We start from the raw sequence: 18,592 nt of genomic DNA on the forward strand, positions 1-18,592 counted from the left end.
ATACGTCGTAATGATTAGAGTGACGTGCCCGTCACGTGTAAAGCCTGGACTTCAGATATCTCTCAGCCACGCGCAGCCTCTTCGTGTAAGTGTAGGTCTAGTTTGCGCACTAAGATGTGTGAGTTTGTAGGTGGATGCGCTACAATGGTCAGAGTGACGTGTCCGTCACGTGCGAAACCTGGAAGACTTCGAATATCTCAGCCACGTGCAATCTTTTCGTGTAGGTGTAGATTTAACTTACGCACTAGGATGTGTGTGAATTTATGTGCGTATGGTGGTGTAAGTTGATGCGTAAGTTCAAATAGTACAACTTGTAAACGAAAGGCATAAAAAAAAAGAGGGTGGACAGAATCACAAAGGGGGAAAGCCCCCCATCACGTGAGCGAGCGGTGAGCTCCCTCCCACCTCACTCGACAATGTACACTAGGCTGACTGTTTGGACAGCTGCGTGTGACTAACACTGCTAAAGCGTTAGTGTCTTGCTAATTTGGGAAGATGAAGATATTAAATAAATCAGTGCAAGAAACTCTGAGGGAGTATTGATTTCTCTTGTAGTAATAATAACTGAAAATCTAATACATCCCCCCCCCCCCCCCCCCCAACCATCATGAATTTGATCAAGTTTATATAAAAATCTAGATATTTATATTTATCAAACAAAGACCCTTAGGATTTATCGTAGAGCATACTTTCACATGTTATCCTAAATGTTGAAAATAAGGCATACTCATTCTGTACAGACTAAAAGAAAAATACATAGCTTTTGTTATGTATAATTAGATTTATTGTAGTACCTCCATTCCAAATTAGTCGTTTTGTTTTTTCTAGGTGCATAACTTTTGTTATGTATCTAGATATATATGTATTATGTCTAGATACATTATACATAACTTTTATTACTCTCTTTCTCCAAGAAAGAATATATTTATAGCAAGCTTAGGACCAATTAGCAAACAAGAGAAAAAGACCTTACTATATTTATTGAGCTTCTTAACTTTAACCCACTTACAGAGTTTTGTTATCTCCAATAATATATTAAATATATGCACCCACTACAGCAACTATTGGAGCATGCTATCTAGAGGGAATAAATATCGGAGACTCTGAGGAAGTAAATGAGTCTAATTGATGATGAGGGCCTAAAAGTTAATTTATTTTGGGATTTTTTTTGCGAACCAGTTGGTGTCGGGTATAAGTATTAGGGATATCTGGAAGAAGGAAGCTGATGGCCGCGAACGCTAACTCGCCTAGATGGTCAAGAGCGTATTTTGGTCTCACCTGACCCCGAGGGCGCGGGCTCCGTCACGCCCGACCCCAAGGGTGCGGGCTCCGTGTCGCCCGACCCCGAGGGAGTGGGCTCCGTTACGTCTGACCCCGAGGGTGCGGGCTCCGTCTCGCCCGACCCCTCGGACGTGGACTTTGCCTTGCCAGACCCCTCGAAGGGGGATTCTGCCTCACGCGACGGGGGTCCATACCGTCTTCAACCACTACGGGTCTAAGAGTACGAACTCAGAGTCAAACTTCTAACACCAGAAGGGGGTAGGCGCATCTTGACGTGACCCACGGCCACGATAGACCATACCTGAGGACTCATGTCACCAACAGTGTCGGCGTGACGGCGCTATGCTACCTAATCCCCGTAAGACTTCCGACGGGGGTATCTGCTAACCATGCCGCCCGCCAGAACGAAATGGAGGGCTACGACCGGCTGATGACGCCCACGTATAGCGCAATTGATGAATAGGGTCGCGACGTGGAGACATCCCCGTCATCATCTACAGGACTGACGGGACCCGCGTAAAGGAGATGAAGGGCGTCGTGACCCTAGAGGCCTTCTTCCTCTTCGCTTTTTTCTCTCTCTCTCTCTCTCTCTCTCTCTCTTGTGTAGCCTACGCCTTCCCCTTCAACTATAAAAGGGGAAGCAGGACGCCCCGCGAAAGGCAACGGCTCAACACTTAAAGGAACTGAGTTCAACTAGACTCACTCTATTCGATCCTTCCATCAGAGACTTAGGACCTTCTCCCTCTCTCGCCCGTTTGTAACCCCTACTACAAGCAAGTGCCGGTAACACGAGCAGCCTCAAACTGGACGTAGGGACATTCTGCTTGAACCAGTATAAACCCTTGTGTCCTCCGAGCACACCATCTGAGCTAGACACACAAACACAATTTTACTAGTCGGTGGTTCAAAACACTAACAGTTGACGTGCCAGGTAGGGGTCTTTTACACGTCTCGTCGTCCACAATAGGCCACGAATAGCTAGCCATGGCATCAGCTAGGTTCCGAGCGTGCACGTGCGCCTTAGGAGCTTGGATTTCTTTGTCACTGTGGAGGGAGAGCCAGCGCGGGCTGCTGCCCCCATCGAACTTCTTAACTCCACCGGCCTCGACATAACCGTCGAGACCCTCGAGGAGCTACAGTTGCGCGCCCCGGAGGCCCGTGCCCCCAGGAGCGACCAGCTCTTTAGCTTCAATTATGGGAGGCTAGAGCGCTAGCTCGATGCCTTCCTAGGACCCTGACCGTCCTAGGAGGACCTGCATTGCCTCACCTTCTCGTTCGCCAACGTCACGATGCAACTTGACGAAGGGGAACCGTTCTCCAAGAATACCTTACCTGAAGCACCCCGACGGCGTTCTCGTTCGGTCTGCGTAACACCGCAAGGACCATTGGTCACCACACGGCACAACGCATGCACCTGTCCCCCATAGACGACAAATTCATGGGTATGATGGACTATGTCGCGGAATCTTTCCATGACCTTCTCGCGGGAGATTTAGAGATGATCTCCAACTCTAACTCTAACAGAGGAAGCCATCACCCCTCGCGAGAATGCTTCATGGGAGGCACCCTCGAGGGGCGCATCAAAAGCATCCATGAGCGAGGGGCTACTCCTACGAATGACCCCGACGACGATGTCGAGGGAGATATAGGGCCCCTCCTCGCCTACGGGTAGAGCAGCTGAAGGCACGGCACAAGGACATCGAGGATGCATGACTCTAGCTAGAGCAAGAGCGTGCGGAGCTTGAGCGCGAGATCAAACGCTGTGGAGACGGTGGCCGTGCATGCGCCATCACCTGCGACGTAAACCGAAGGATCATCGAGGACGATGGAGGCCTCCTGCACTTCGCCAGGTAAGCCAGAACATAGCTACCACGGTAGCCTTGCTTCGAGGGCTCCCAAAGCCCATGACACCCGAAGACCATTGGGCCCATTGCGAGATCCGCATGCTGCTCGAGCGCATGGAGGTGCAGTTGGCGGGAAGCTTGCTGTCTCAGCGACGTGAGCTCGATGCTAGTCAGCGCGTGTTTTTGGGATGACATGGCTAGGACGTATCCATCCACCAGGCGCCACGCGATGACAGGGAGCTTGCCATGGTCCCGGTGCATGAGCGTCTCAGCCCCAACCGTGACACACGTAACACCTTGGACGCCCGTAGGCGTGAACGGGGGGACAAGAGAGTGGAGGTCGGCCGTGGCTTCCACCCTTGTCATGGCGGATGCCATGATAGCGGCGAGGACCAGAGCTCGAGCCCTGATTTGCCGGGGCCCTAGGCTTTCGGCTGGCACATCCTCAACATGGCTTTCCCGCCGTGGTATCGACCACCGACCAACATCTCGAAAAACTCCGAGGAAATGAACCCTGGCCTATTGAGGGTTTGGCATATGATGCCAATTAGCGCATAAACCTCCAAATGATTGTATCACCACAACGGAGAGTAGCTTGCTGGCAAGTAAGTGAACCTCGGTGAAAACTCACTGTGTCACCGCTTGTCGTTGGGACTTTATTATAATTGATTGGCTTCATCTTGTGATTGGCACACCTCTCTACATGATGGTATACACATCTCAACCACTTGTGTATTTGCATTCATAATGTAGCTAAGCTCTTTAGTGTAATTAGTTTTGAGAGCTAGCTCGTGTCGTATCTAGTGGTTAGTGAGTCTCTTTAGTTAGTCATTGAGAGCTCACTAACTTAGTGTAGTGGCATAGCTTTTGTGTGCCTAGAGATCAGTGGCGTCACCCTCCTCGCGTGATACGCTCCGATGACACCGGCCCCACGGAGACCATGGTTCTTCAGGAACGTGATAGCATCTAGGAGGCCACAGATCCTCTCCTTTTCCTTCTTGGAAGGTCCCCACCCCCACACCGACGGTGTCTCTTTGATTAGGCATCCGGTAAAGTCCGGCAAGGGGGCAACGACATCGTTCTTCATGTAGAACCAAAGCACGTGCCATCCCTTGTTGGACCTCGACAACGGACAGGTCATGTACTCGGTGGACCGATGGCCCCGGAGGTGGATACCTGCTCATCCCATCGGCATCGACAGGTCCCTAATTCTCTCCCTTTTCTTGTGTAGGAAGACGAAGAAGTACCTCCACAACTTGAAGTGGGGTTTGATCCCCAGACACCCTTCACACAGCGCGATGAAGGCCACAATGTTCTAGATCCCATTGGGATTCAGGTGCTACAACTCGATCTGGTAGTGGTGCAGCAGTCCCTAGGCATGAGCCACGCTCATGGAAAGGGAACGAAGGACATGACATAGCCATCGGGTGGCGCCGGTGCCTCCTCATGACCGGGCAAGAGCCACTTCACCACCTTAGTTCTCCCACAGAGAAGACCGTGCTTGACAAGGCCCTGCATGCACACATGGCTGACGCCAGAGTGATACCACAACTCCATGGGAAGCAAGGGTGGAAGAACGAGAACTTCGCTGGTGGTGGAAGAGTGAGAGCAAGAGATCCGAGCGCTTTGTGGTGGAGAAGTGGAGAGGACAAGGCTGCAGTTAGGCGTATCAAAGATGAAGGGAAAGACCCCTAGTTATCGGGGAAGGTGCAGCGAGAGGCGAACCGTCCGCCTCGATCGACGTGCCTACCACACCTCGTCACTTTGCCTCTCTAGAAGTCGTGCGCACGCCACCCCTGACCGCCCCCTCAAAGGGTGTGCCGGACAATAGTTTGCCCCTTGATGGGTCGAAAACCGCCACAGGTAAGGAGGGATACGGAGCTGAAAACGTTCCCACGGCCCATTAAGGCCTAGGAGTTCGAAGGTTGGCCCATCGACGGGTTCACAACCGCTCTAGGGCACCTTTAGAGTGAGGGGTGGTTAAGGATGGGTCCGCTAGCGGCCAGCACCCGGGCGCACAAGCGCCACGGGCATCCCGACCCACGTTCGAGTCTTGGCTGGTGCACGGTCCATGGTTTTTTTCTCGAAGAAAGGCAATGAGCCCCTAGGACCGGTCGAACGGACCCGAGAACTATATGGACTGACCATCAATAATCTAGGGTTGGTCACTAGCTGACCCATGCCGAACCCCCGTGAATAGGAAGCCGGGGCCCTACTCGGACTAGCCCGTTAATAGCTCACCGAGCACCATGATTCGTTCATCAAGGAAAATATGGCACGGCTCAACCCCTCCATTTTATCAAAAAGACGCTTCAGGGAGGACGACCACAAGACAAGCTGACCCCTCGACCAAACCCTTGCTACCCGTGGGGGCTCAAGGGAAGTTGGACTCACAAGGAGACCGAATACGCGGTCGCATGACAATGGCAGATCGATCGGATCCTAGGAAGGGATCGGAATCAAGAGAGATCTTTTCCGACCCCCAAATCCCGCAGTTGCATGCTCCAGAAGAGTCCAAACGTGGTGGAAAGAAATCATGACCCTACCAAGACATCTCACGGCCCACAAAGAGAGATCAAGATCCTCAGAATCCTTCTGTCCGACAAAGCCTTCAAAGGAGTATCCTACTCCTCCACAGGCTCGGGGGCTACTGTCGGGTATCAGTATTAGGGATACCTGAAAGAAGGAAGTTGATGGCCATGAACGCTAACTCGCCTGGATGGTCAAGAGCGTATTTTGGTCTCGCCTGACCCCGAAGGTACAGGCTCCATCCCGCCCGACCCCGAGGGTACGGGCTCCGTGTCGTCCGACCCCGAGGGCGCGGGCTCCGTCACGCTCGACCCTGAGGTGTGCGGGCTCTGTGTCGCCCGACCCCAAGGGTGCGGGCTCCGTCACATCTGACCCTGAGGGTACGGGCTCCGTCTCGCCTGACCCCTCGAAGGGGGATTCTGCCTCGCTCGACGTGTGTCCATACCGCCTCCAACCACTACGAGTCTAAGAGTACGAACCTAGGGTCAAACTTCTGACACCAGAAGGGGAGTAGGCGTGTCTTGACGTGGCTCGTGGCCATGACGGGCCATACCTGAGGACTCACGTCACCAACAGTGTCGGGCGTGCAGGCGCTATGCTACCTAATCCTCGTAAGACTTCCGACGGGGGTATCTGCTAACCATGCCTCCCGCCGGAACGGGATGGGGAGCCACGACCGGTTGACGACGCCCACGTCTAGCATTAGTGATGAACAGGGTCGTGACGTGAAGATGTCCCCATCATCATCTATAGGACCAGCGGGACCCGCGTAAAGGAGATGAAGGGCGCCGTGACCCCAGAGGCCTTCTTTCTCCTCGCTTTTCTCTCTCTCTCTTTCTCTCGTGTAACCCGCGCCTTCCCCTTCAACTATAAAATGGGAAGCTGGACGCGTCGCGAAAGGCAACGGCTCAACGCTGAAAGGAACTGAGTTCAACTAGACTCAACTCCATTTGATCCTTCCATCAGAGACTTGGGGCCTTCTCCCTCTTTGTCCGTTTGTAACCCCTACTACAAGCAAGTGCCGGTAACACGAGCAGCCTCAAACTGGACGTAGGGACATTCTGCCCGAACCAGTATAAACCCTTGTGTCCTCCGAGCACACCATCCGGGACAGACGCGTAAACACAAATTTACTAGTCGGCGGTTCGAAACACCGACAGTTGGGATAAATTTTTAGTCTAGAAATCTATACTTTTAGGGATGGAGGGAGTAGTATTTAGAGAATAACTTATGATTTTAAATGTGGAGAGTATTTGGCACCAATATATCGGTAGTGATGTCGTCATTAATCTTCCGTCTTGTTTCGTGCAAATCCTTGGTATCTATAAAAACTCTTCAGACCGGTCTCAGTGGGAGTTTCATCCAAGTTTCATCCGTATTTAACAAGTTGCCACGTAGGCATTTTTGATAATGTGGCACAATATTAAGGAGAGAATGAGTTTTATGGGGGTAAAACTCTCCTGGCACGGTTACCAACTCACTATAAGTCATGGAATTTAATGTTTGTGAAAATGTAGAATGAAACTATGCATTGAGATAGGTTGTTTCATTTTTATTTGATAGGGTATTCTTATAAACAACGCTACAAAATCCTCCACTAACACTGGCCTCACACGCCACAGAAGATTACGGAGGGAGGAGTACGTACGTGTACTCAGCAGATTTATTTGTTGGCAACGGCCGGAATAACCAGTGCTACGGAGTACGGAGTAGTAGTTAAGCATTCCAAGGTCGGCCGCCCGGCCGTTAACCTGCCACTTTGTCCCTGGAGGCCTGGAACCACGAGGGCAGGTGGCAAAGCGTTTGATTTGACGGGGAGAAGTGCAATGCAACAGGATCGCGTGCGTGCGTGCGTGCGTGTGTGCGTGTAGCGAAAGGAGCTAGAGTGCGTGTAGTGCAAGGGGAGACGGGGAAAGCGACGCGAGAATTGCAAAGCGCACCCACCCACCACTCCCAGAAAAGAAAGAGAGCAAAGCAAAGGAACGGGGAGGGCAGTGCATTACAGTGGGGCGGGGCCCGGCCAGACCCGACAAGCCGACAGGGGGCTCGCGGCAACTGTTGACCCCGTGCCCGGCCCGACAGCCTAACCTCTCCTACCCTATGGTGCCCCTAGTCTAGCCTAGTGTCCCCACCCACATCCATCCCATCCACTCGCTTCCCAAATCCATCTCCCTTAATTAATCACCATCAACCATCGCTGCCCGCACGTGTCAACCCCAACCAACCACGTACTGCCCTGGAGTAGTTCCTTCTTTATTCCTTTATTTTCGGCAAAAGGAACTGTACAGCTATTTTTCATTACAACTACTAAAAATTCGACAAAAAATTATGAAATAGGGCTGCTTAACCCTGCTATAATAAAAACAAGCATAGTTGGGTATCCGTTTCCCATAGGCGTGGTAACATGGGACATGGCATGGTCAAATGTCACTAGGATCTTTGTGTCATGGAGAAACAAGAAAAGTGTGCCTTGTCCATCAACTACCTTACTAGTTACTTACTACCCACACAACCCATCCTGCCATAGGTGGCCTGCTAAGCTCTAGCTTCAGTGGAGGCGTTGGGGCCTTGGAAAAGCGTTAGAATTGTGAGCCACAACCACCACGCAAGGCTCATATATAGCACTCTATCTTCTCCATGGCGACATGGGCATGGCTATTGTAGCTTGCACGGTAGGAGGTGACAACATGGGATTCAAATCAACGATATCATGAGTGAAAAAGCTTTTGGTGCTCATTGTTTTCTTTGAGCTCCGAGAGATGGTGCTTGACCAGGCAAATGATCCTGGCTCCAGGTGTTCGAAATAGGACGCCTAGGACGCCAGCTAGGAGCCAACCAAACAGGCCTCTAGTTTGAGGAGACAAGCAATGGTTTGGGTAGATTTATGTCTTGGCCCCATATATGCGCAAGGGTGGTACTGGTACCCATTTTGCATTAGCTAGCTTGAAGCCTATACATTCGCATGCTGCGAGGCTTGAAGCCTATACAAATGCCCTTGGAAAACAACCTTCCGGTGTGTTTAGTTCGCGAAATGAAATTTTTTGGGTGTCATATCGATGTGTCGGGAGGATGTCGGGAGGAATTTTTGGATACTAATAAAAAAACAAATTACAGAACCCATCAGGAAACTGCGAGACGAATCTAATGATACTAATTAATCGGTCATTAGCACATGCGGGTTACTGTAGCACTTACGGCTTTTCATGTACTAATTAGGCTTAAAAGATTCGTCTCGTGATTTTGCCGAGAACTGTGCAATTAGTTTTTTTTTTCGTCTACATTTAGTACTGCATGCATATGCCGCAAGATTCGATGTGACACTTTGGGGTGAAATTTTTTTGAAACTAAACAGGGCCTTAGTTGGTTTTTATACGACATAATGGGTAGGGATGTAAGAGAGCTAGCTCGAGAACCCACATATAGGCTTAATTTTGTCGGCTTCACGATGAAACTAGAAGTCCGGATAATTTTCGGGATATCACGGGATCAAATCCAGCGAGCCAGTGACACAAATATGCAAACGAAGAACAGGATGATCCAACAATCGCATCAACCCTGCAAAAATTAAAACAACATGAAGAACATCGGTTTGGATGCCTAGATAGGCATTCACACCGAAATTCTAACACAATCCGTCGAGGAATCAACAAAGATGACACTATAAAATAGCCCACGGTGCATAATTTATTTAACCTAAACCCTAACTACTATGAATAAACCGGATGAAGAGGTTTTCACTCCTCTCACCGTCGACGAGGCTGTCACACGAGGAGAAGGGGCCGGGACTGGCGGTGGTGGTGCCGGGAAGTCTAGGGCTTCGAAAATAGGAGGCCGCGGTGATGGCTCAAATCGGTTGATAAATAGTAATTCCAAATATTTAAAGGTTTATTTAAATCTAAGGTTTCCACTTTTGTTTGGGAAAAAGAAAAAGGAAGGGATGGAGCCAAAGATCCGCATCAGTATCAGCGCACTCCCTTCCATCCTGTATCAGCGCACTCCTACTATCAATTTGTTTATAATTATTTACATATATAATACTCCGTATTATGCAATTTGCTGTACGCACTACTCATGGTTTCTGTCCCCCACTAGACAGTGCCCACTCTACTCCTTTTGACCAGCAGCTGAGGCCTGACCATGACCACAGGTCCACAGCTGTAGTAGCGCCTCCATCCATCCGGGCCTTATTTAGATTGGGTTAACACTGTAGCAATTTCATTTGTATTTGACAATTATTGTCCAATCATGGCCTAACTAGGCTCAAAAGATTCGTCTTATAATTTACAATCAAACTGTGTAATTAATTATTTTTTATCTACATTTAATGCTCCATATATATGTCCAAAAATTTAATATGATAAAGAGAGAGTGAAAAAACTTGCAATCTAAACAAGGCCCCAGTCTTTAGCCTTCTCTTCACCAGCCAGCTTCACTGTCAATCTTTAAGTAGCACTTCTAGTATAAATTACTGTACATGATAATGGTCGACAGGCTTTAAGCCTCGTTTGCAAAGCAGAAGCAGTTCACAGGCGGCTAGTCTAGCCATAAGCTAGATACACTACTGATGAGAGAGAGTATTCAGGGTAAAGCTCAGCCCGAATCTGGTACCAGCACCAGCAACAAAACAACCAACAGTATTTTTCCAGCACTAGTCTAGCCCGAATCTGGTACCAGCACCAGCAATAAAAACAACCAGCAGTATTTTTCGTTTGGATGTAGCTTATCGTAAACGATCATAAATTTCCAGCCGGAACAGTATTTTTCTCTCACATAAACCAGCCAGTAGTACTTCTTCACGAACCAGCAATGATACGAACTAGCCAATCGAACAGGCTGGCTTGGCTGGGCTTGTTCGTTACTGGATCATGAAAAAGTACTGCTGGCTGGTTTGGTGTGAGAAAAATACTATTCCGACTAAAAATTTACGATCGTTTACGAGAGAATAATCCCAGCCGAACAGGTGGGTGTGCCCCAAACAAACAAGAAGCATCTCACCAGCGTCTTTCCAAACAAGCCTCAAGAACATAGCAACTGCATTACCTGCCTTTGTTCAGATTATTCCAGCCTACTGAACTGAACGAACATAGGAACCGCATGCCTTCAGTTGAGATTATTCCAGGAAAAAGCAAGCAAACAGCCCTGACTAGCTTTGCTAGCTCAATGAAAAACAGCTCGGAAAGAGATGTGCTTCCGCCGATGTATGCGCTAGTGCTACCACCACTTACTAGTATCAGTATCACATGCTCACAATGCGTGAAATGAAATGAAAACAAAGGGACAACGGACCATCGCCCAAGCCACAGCTAAGGGTCAGTGTTTCTCTGCGTTTTTCACAAAACAGGGAGCAAGCATCTCATATTGTTGGAAAAAGGCACTGTGTCTCAGCTACAATGGGAAGGGGATCTTGACTCTTGAGTGCATGCCTTGCGCCACCAAGCGGCGGACAAACAATACAACTGGCAGTCCGGGTATCAAATTGAGCACTAATATTTGTCCTTTGGTGTTCATTATAGATCATGATTCCTCGGTATGGAAAAAAATATACAAATCGGTGCGATGCAACTGATGGTATGCATGCGCTTCACAAAAACAGAAGACTGCTGCTTACAGGCATGATGAACTGGGTGGGTCCTAGCTGGCAAGGTGGCTGGGAGAGCTTTTGAACATCGTGTGCCACATGTACGCCCTCGAGAGGACCATCTCGAGCTCGTGGTGCGCCCAGGTCCTTGTGGGAAGGTGCTGAAGGAACATCACCATCTCTTGAAAATCCAGCTTCTGCAGCTTGTCCGACCACTGCAGGGGGAAAAGGGTTTGAAACTATCAGTACAAGGAAGTTGAAATTCTCACAAGCATGACAGACGGTTTGGTGTTGGTATAATAACACAGGAAAAAAAAACATTAACATCATTCAAAGGCGACTTACAGTCAACAAAAAACTAGCCGATATGTACACAAGAAAATCTGGTAGATAGTCTCCTTCAGCAAGGTATGTATCCCACAGGCGTGTTACAAGATGAAAAGGTACCTGCAATGATATGAGACAGATTGGCAATTTTGTGGTGTGTATAAGAAATATCACATCAAGTGTTACAAGACAAACCTCTCGTATCAGAAGGCAGTTGAACCAACGGAAGGCAAATTGAAGAAACTCTAATCCTTGTTCTTCAATGTGCTTGGATACAGGTTCTGCATATATACAACCCAAAATATGAGGTAAAAGACAAGTGTTTTTTCCAATATATGGAAAAATGAACTCTAGTTTTATGAGCAAATCCCATGTATAAGCAATCAATGTGTTATGTGGCTGCTAGGATTGAGGGGGAGAGGCGGCGGAGATACAGTACCCCCATGGGTCCTTATATAGAGAGGTTTACTTCTCCCCAGCAAGGCTTACTTGACCCTTAAGTAAGCGACCCTTATCTCTAATTAACCCTAACACTAATGGGCTATACAGCCAACCCAGGCCCAATAGGCCCCTGACGTACTCTAACACAATGACTAGGCACTTTCAAACTGATGTATAAAAAAAATGCATTATCTATCACCGCAGAAGGGCCCTATAAAGCCTTAAGTTTCTGCTATCCCACCACAATTTTTGAGATGGAACAGCCATTACATTTGTGTTTTCAGAGTGAAATGAAGCCGGAAGTGGAAATATATGGGATCAGTGGAACATTACCATCTATACGACGAACTAGTTCCTTCAATCTAAAAACAAGGCGCTGAATTCCTGGTTGCGCAAAGGTGTAATGATCCTGCATTCCGTCAAGAAACTTCGAGAGACACCAATAACAGTCTGCTTCTATGTTAGAAATATCCTGTGCTGAAAGATTGTCCACAGACCAAGTGTCCATGTTGCCCTCTAGGTGCTCTGATAAGAACACAACCAAGAAGGGTGTAACAAGGTCATTTATTCCTTGGACGTAGCCGCTTGCTGGGTGACGAATAGCCCTGAAATCACCATACCAAAGAATAATGAAGAAAAGCCACTAAACACAACCCTAATGCTGTATGGATAACATAGTCAAAGGCCAAATAGATTAGCAAAAGTCATGGTTGCACCAGCAAAACAGGTCTGCATGAGAATTATATTTATATTAAAATAACCTTTACCAAATCAAGAAGACAAACTTAGAATAAATAATAATACATGTAAGTGTATAAATAATAATACATCTAAGTGGGGAGAAGTGCACAAAAAATACAGGAGATATACTATTTTATATATATATATATATATATATATATATATATATATATATATATATATATATATAAACTGGAGGGGTTTGCACCCCTATAGCATAAATTAAAAAAAAAGGAAGAGGTTCAGTTTACAGGAGATATACTAGTAGAGGCTAAAGATATGGAAGTATGAAAAAGATGGAGAAGTCATGCTGGCGCTAACAGAACTGGTGTACATGTGGGTGAAATTGAGAATCTATATCAAAGGAAACAAAGAATCAAGCCAGTGTAAGAACAAATAAAGGGTTCTGCGCGCGCGTGTGTGTGGGTGTAACCGGGGCTCTTTACCCTTTCTTCTTCTTCCTTAATTTACCGATACACAGTTCTTCTGCGTGTTTGAGAAAAAAAAAGGAAAGCGTTCTGCATTGAGATCCATACAATAATCTCAATGCAGAACGCTTTCCTTAACAGTGGCTGAGGCTTTGGACAATAATAAATGGGTTTCTGCAATACGCAGGAGTCTCTCTTGGATTGGAATCAGGGAGTTTCTGCAACTATGGGACTGTGTCCAGGGCCTTCAGTTAAATGATTTTGAAGATCGACACATTTGGAAATTGGAACCTGGGGGTTGCTACTCCTCTAAATCTGCTTATCGGGCTTATTTACAGGGATCAGTAACCTTTGAGCCTTGGAGAAGACTCTGGAAAACTTGGGCTCCAAATAAGTGTAAGGTTTTTCTTTGGTTAGCAATTCGTAATAGGTGCTGGACGGCAGATAGACTTGAAAAGAGAGGGCTGCCTCATCCTGAGCAATGCCCCCTATGTGATCAGGAGGATGAGACAGTACAACACTTGCTAGTATCTTGTGTGGTGGCAAGACAGGTTTGGTTCAAGCTTTTAGCACCCCTGAACCTGGGTGATTGCATTCCAAGGCAGCGGGAGCGCAGCTTCGCCGAATGGTGGCGCAAGGTTTTGAAGAAAGTGAAAAAAGAATACAAGAAGGGGTAAATTCCCTAATAATTTTGGGTGCTTGGATGATATGGAAGCATAGAAATGCCTGTGTGTTTGAGGGGATGGCTCCCTCGGTCGATTCCATTATGAGAGACCTCAAAGACGAACACAGCCTTTGGTATCTGGCCGGCGCTAAGAAGCTGCAAGGCCTAGGCCTAACTGGTGTAATTTAAACAGCTAGGTCAAGTTTTGGTCATGTACTTTTCTGTTTCATAGGCTAGTTCTTGTTCTGTTGAACTATCTCTCATATTTGGTCCCCGTACGAGAGAAGGGAGTTGTATGGGGACCTTTTTCTCTCTCTAATGCAATGAAGCGCAGCTCTCCTGCGTTTTCTAAAAAAAGAGATCCATACAATAATACATCAAGACAAAGAAGACTCGATCTCTCGCAAACAAACTTAAGGAATTAATACAAGAGCATGTTTGGTGCAAAAATCCCATCCATTTAACCAAGTTTTCCCGCATAGCACATGGAGTTTTTTTTTTTTTTTTGAGTTGCAATGGGTAAAGATGAATTTTGCAAACGCAGTAATTTCCAAACTGACAACAAGCATAATTGCATAGGCAGGTTAACAGCTGCAGGAAAATATGCATTTAAATGGGTGAAAGGACATGTTTTTATGTTGATGATCCCACATAAAGAAAACTAGCCAGCTAAGTTCACACCTTACCATGTATACAAAATGCGCTCAAGAGATTTCTGAATCTGAGGATTCTGAAAAAATGTAACATCAGGTACAGTTCTTGGGCAATCAACTGCAATCTGCAGAACAAGATGTACAAGTCAAAAAGGTGTAAGATGATTCATTTCAAGACAATAGGGTGAGGGAATAAGTCAGCAAGTTACAAGTCAAAACGGTTACCTGGCGAAGCATAGTAATTTCTTCATCTGAGCGTTCACTATCCGGAATATCATAGTATTGAGAAACACATTCCACGTACTCCAGTCTTTTCCTTGTTAGAACACCTTCTCGTCTATCTTTATTAGGCGGTGCATATCCCTGTAGCCAGCTATATTAAATTCAAATATTGAAACGACATATTCAAAAGAAGCTATATGATCTTTACACCTTCTCGCCTACTCACCAAAAGAAGCCTCCATACATTAGGTCGCATATATGGGGGCACGCCGCTCCAAGATAATTCACGCAGTTTGTCTACAGAATGGAGGATAGACAGTAGATATCAACTAAATTCTAGGTAACCTTGAATCAAAAGATATTAAATATTGATGATTTATCAACTCTGAACTGAGATAGAAATTGATGTTTAAAAACTAATTGCACTTGATACACTAAAATCGCTAGTTTTCCTTGTATCTGAAATAATCTTTTAGGATCAACAAAAGCAAACTCTATTGATAAATAGTAGTGAAAAAACATAGTTTCCAGAAGCACTTCACTTGTCAGATTATCATTGTACATAAGTTTAACTACTTGTGACGTTTGACTTCCAGAACAAAAGCATCCAAATAGAAAATTAGACTTTAGAGATGATCAGCCATGCTTAATATAGGAACATTAACGTAATGTTTACTTGTGGGATCAAACTGCTTCAGGCAAAATTGACACTGAACTCCAAATGATACACTGCAAAGAATAATCCGCATACCTAATATAACAGCTGTCCTAGATAGTTCCGTTGTGAATTTAGCAATTCTTGCAGAATCAGTAGCTCTAGCCCCAGAAACTAGCCCTTGGGCATCTGGCAATGAATTTGAACTACTTGTTGACAGGAGATTTGATTTCTTTGAACTTGCACTGTCAAATGAATTTCCAGACGCTTGACCTTCTCCCTGCACAGTTTGACAGTTACAACTCCATCAGTTTCAATACATCTTTACATGCCAAAAGCAATCAAACTAACAGCACATTACCTCCTGAGAACCCTCCTTGCGCTCATCTTCGTCGTGCTCACTCTCAAATCTTGGAGAATAATCAGGAGGGGAAAGAGGCTCAGATCGCCGGGTTAGCAAAACCTTCCCAGGAAAGCTGCGTCCTTTGAGCATTCTGATAGTTTGGAAAAGCAACCGGTGATCATTTGTAAGGTTACAAGCAGGTAGGGTATATAATGTCTAGCGATGGTAACCAGATCATCGTGTTGAGATCTAGATGGAAATAACAGAACTAGCAAGGATACAAGTTATAAAAGTGCAATTTGGTTATTTTCAGATTACAATTCAGAACCCGTGGTGTGTAGATAAAAGAAACATATCAAGAGCATTTCTTCGGAATTGCAACATAGGAACTGCACTCTAGTGTACTGACAGTCTGATAAGCAAAGCCATAGCCGCATCCACGAGCCTGTCTCATTTCGCAGCAATCGGACCGAGCCTGGCGCGAGGAAGCAAAGATCGGGCTTACCCTTGCACGTTGCGGAGGGTCTGGTTGAAGCGCCACTCCGTGTTGTTGGGGCTCCCGCCGCCGCCGCTCATCGCCACCGGCCCGTGCCGCCTGCCTCAGGCGCAGGTAGTTGGACGGCGGAGCTCGTCGCACACGCGCTTCGCGCAAGCCCGCGAAGAACCGCCGAGATCCACGGCGTCCGTCCAGGAGGTGCCACCGGTGCTCTCACCGCCGCCACCTGCCGCCTGGCTGTCCGCCTTCCGGTCGATCCCCGCTGCGAAGCAAGCGGCTCTGTCACCGATCTGAAACAAGGATTTGGGGATCCACGATAATCGAGAATGCATCTGAAAGCGCCTTACACCGAAATTTCACATTGTAGCAATGAAAGCGTAGTTGCTACTTTACGCTTGTCTAGTTCATAATGTGGTGGTTGCCCTTAGGGGGCTAGGGCATCTCCAATGAAGTACAAATGAGTCGAACCTACTGCTAGGGGCTAGAGCATTTCCAATGAACACACTCACACCACCACACATACGTCCGAATTAAACCTACTACTAGAGAAGTGACCCACGGAGAGAATAGAAAATGATCGGTGCATGTTTTTTTAGTTGACTCTTGTGGTGAGTAAAAAATACATTTGCCTCATGTACTAGGTAAACTTGTTTTTTACAACAAGAATTAATTCATCGTTTTTTACGTGGATGTCTTCCTCTGCGAGGGGTCAACACACTGTAGTTGCTCTCATGGCACGAAGAATTTGTTATCCTCGGGTCAAGAGTATTTAGAGCAATTTCATCTATATAAACATCTAACAAAAGTAAGGCATGTTAAAAAGGAACGTATGAAAGCAAATACGTTTTCTTTCAGGCCTTTCAACCGATCAATACGACCTCGTAGGGCAGTTTTTGTTAAAACTCGAGCAGTTTCTTGAAACCTTGCTTCAGATATGAAACTTTGGGTATTCAGGGAAGCCCTTGTTATTCCCAATAAGATTGCCCGATAATAGATCGATTCATATAAAGCCCAGCAATAGTCCTATTAATTCTCTAGGTAAAAAAATATTAGACATTCCATCTTCGAAAACCCTTACTTTTGATGTTACTTGGCGTATAATAATCTCTATATGTCTATTATGGATCTGTACCCCTTGGGATCGATAAACCTTTTGGATCTTATTAACCAAAGATATACGACTTTGGACTATGGTTAGCTCAGCTCCAATCAAGAATCCCCAGGGAACCCCAAGAATTCTTGGTATACGTTCATTCCAATCCTCAATTCTCCTTTCGAGATTCGGCGATAGTGAATCAATTGAACGCGCTTCGAAGATTTAGTTCTACTTTTGGAAGACCTTGCAGTTATATCACTGGATCTCGATTTTTCATATATAAACGTAACTAACCTATCTCCTTTGTAAAGGATTTTTCCATAATGACCATGAACAGTTGCTCCTATAGTGGCCAAATAAGGCTTAGCTGCTCTTAGAACAAAGGAGTCCATATTAATAATGAAAATTTGACCAGATTTTTTTATGTGTGATTTAAATAGACATAAATTTTCACAAATAAATTGTCCAAGGTGAATTATTGCCAATGTCTCTTCCCATGAGTCATGATGGAGAAAGTGCCAATTCAAATGGAATGGCTCCAACATGATGTTACTGTCAAAATTCGAAATCCTTTTATTTTCGTCTATTAAAGAGTATTTAAGTCCTTGAAGTACTTGGAAGGTTTGTTTCAAATTGTCAAGGAACAAGTATTTTTTTAACAAGATCTGATTATGCGTTAATAAATAGTAAGATGAAGAAAAATTCGATATACTAGGTACAATAACGCCTAAGAGCCCAAAAATATCTCGAATAGGAATTCTAGGATTCGATTCTTTTACCGCATTGGGATATTTCGAATTCTTGAATAAACCAATTCGAGAACAGTTGGATGCCAACAAAATCATCAAAGATGGATATTCTTTATTTCGATTCAACAAGGTGCCAATAACTTCTTGATGTTGGCTAAGTGATTGAATCTTCGCCTTGGAATAAAAGGAATTGGTATTGTTGCGATCTAACCTATTATTGGGAATCAGTCCTACACTTGTCCTATCATACCTTCTTCGTGTATACGAAATAGTAGACTTGACTAACTCAATTCTTAGGAAATCGCGAATTAGATCGTTTGTTCTTACCTCAACAAGAGAAGCACGAGCCCCCTCTTTTTCTTCTTGTTCCCAATTCACTACTAAGCAAGTTCGAACGAATTGACTATTCGTGTGATAAATTCTTTGAGTTAACTTGCTATTTTCATGAGAAATAAAATTGACAAGTCGAAGTTGGAGATTATCCTCTTCTTGCAGGAGATCCTGCGGGAAAAGTGTTGCTAAATTTCTCCCTTCGTCCATTTCAT

At 46.0% G+C, this 18,592-nt stretch overlaps 1 protein-coding gene across 3 annotated transcripts; it reads right to left on the bottom strand.

The window, feature by feature from the left end:
• Window positions 1–10,961: 10,961 nt before the first annotated feature.
• Window positions 10,962–16,638, bottom strand: LOC136464847 (GTPase-activating protein gyp1-like). Of its 3 annotated transcripts, none has more exons than XM_066463794.1 (10): window positions 16,550–16,638; window positions 16,212–16,464; window positions 15,725–15,857; window positions 15,460–15,643; window positions 14,935–15,005; window positions 14,712–14,849; window positions 14,520–14,611; window positions 12,334–12,605; window positions 11,578–11,840; window positions 10,962–11,447 (listed from the first exon to the last, which is right to left on the bottom strand). In XM_066463794.1, the coding sequence occupies exons 2-10, from the start codon at window positions 16,280–16,282 to the stop codon at window positions 11,286–11,288; spliced, it is 1,386 nt and encodes a 461-aa protein (XP_066319891.1). In that variant the 5' UTR covers window positions 16,283–16,464; window positions 16,550–16,638; the 3' UTR covers window positions 10,962–11,285. The 3 variants fall into 3 exon arrangements, with proteins under 3 accessions (XP_066319891.1, XP_066319890.1, XP_066319892.1); XM_066463795.1 differs by lacking the exon at window positions 16,550–16,638 and having other exon boundaries at window positions 10,963–11,447; window positions 11,578–11,679; window positions 11,755–11,840; window positions 16,212–16,537; XM_066463793.1 differs by lacking the exon at window positions 16,550–16,638 and having other exon boundaries at window positions 16,212–16,539.
• Between the last annotated feature and the right edge of the window lie 1,954 nt (window positions 16,639–18,592).

This window comes from Miscanthus floridulus, chromosome 7 (assembly GCF_019320115.1).
Source record: "Miscanthus floridulus cultivar M001 chromosome 7, ASM1932011v1, whole genome shotgun sequence".
In the NCBI taxonomy this organism is placed as follows: domain Eukaryota; kingdom Viridiplantae; phylum Streptophyta; class Magnoliopsida; order Poales; family Poaceae; genus Miscanthus; species Miscanthus floridulus.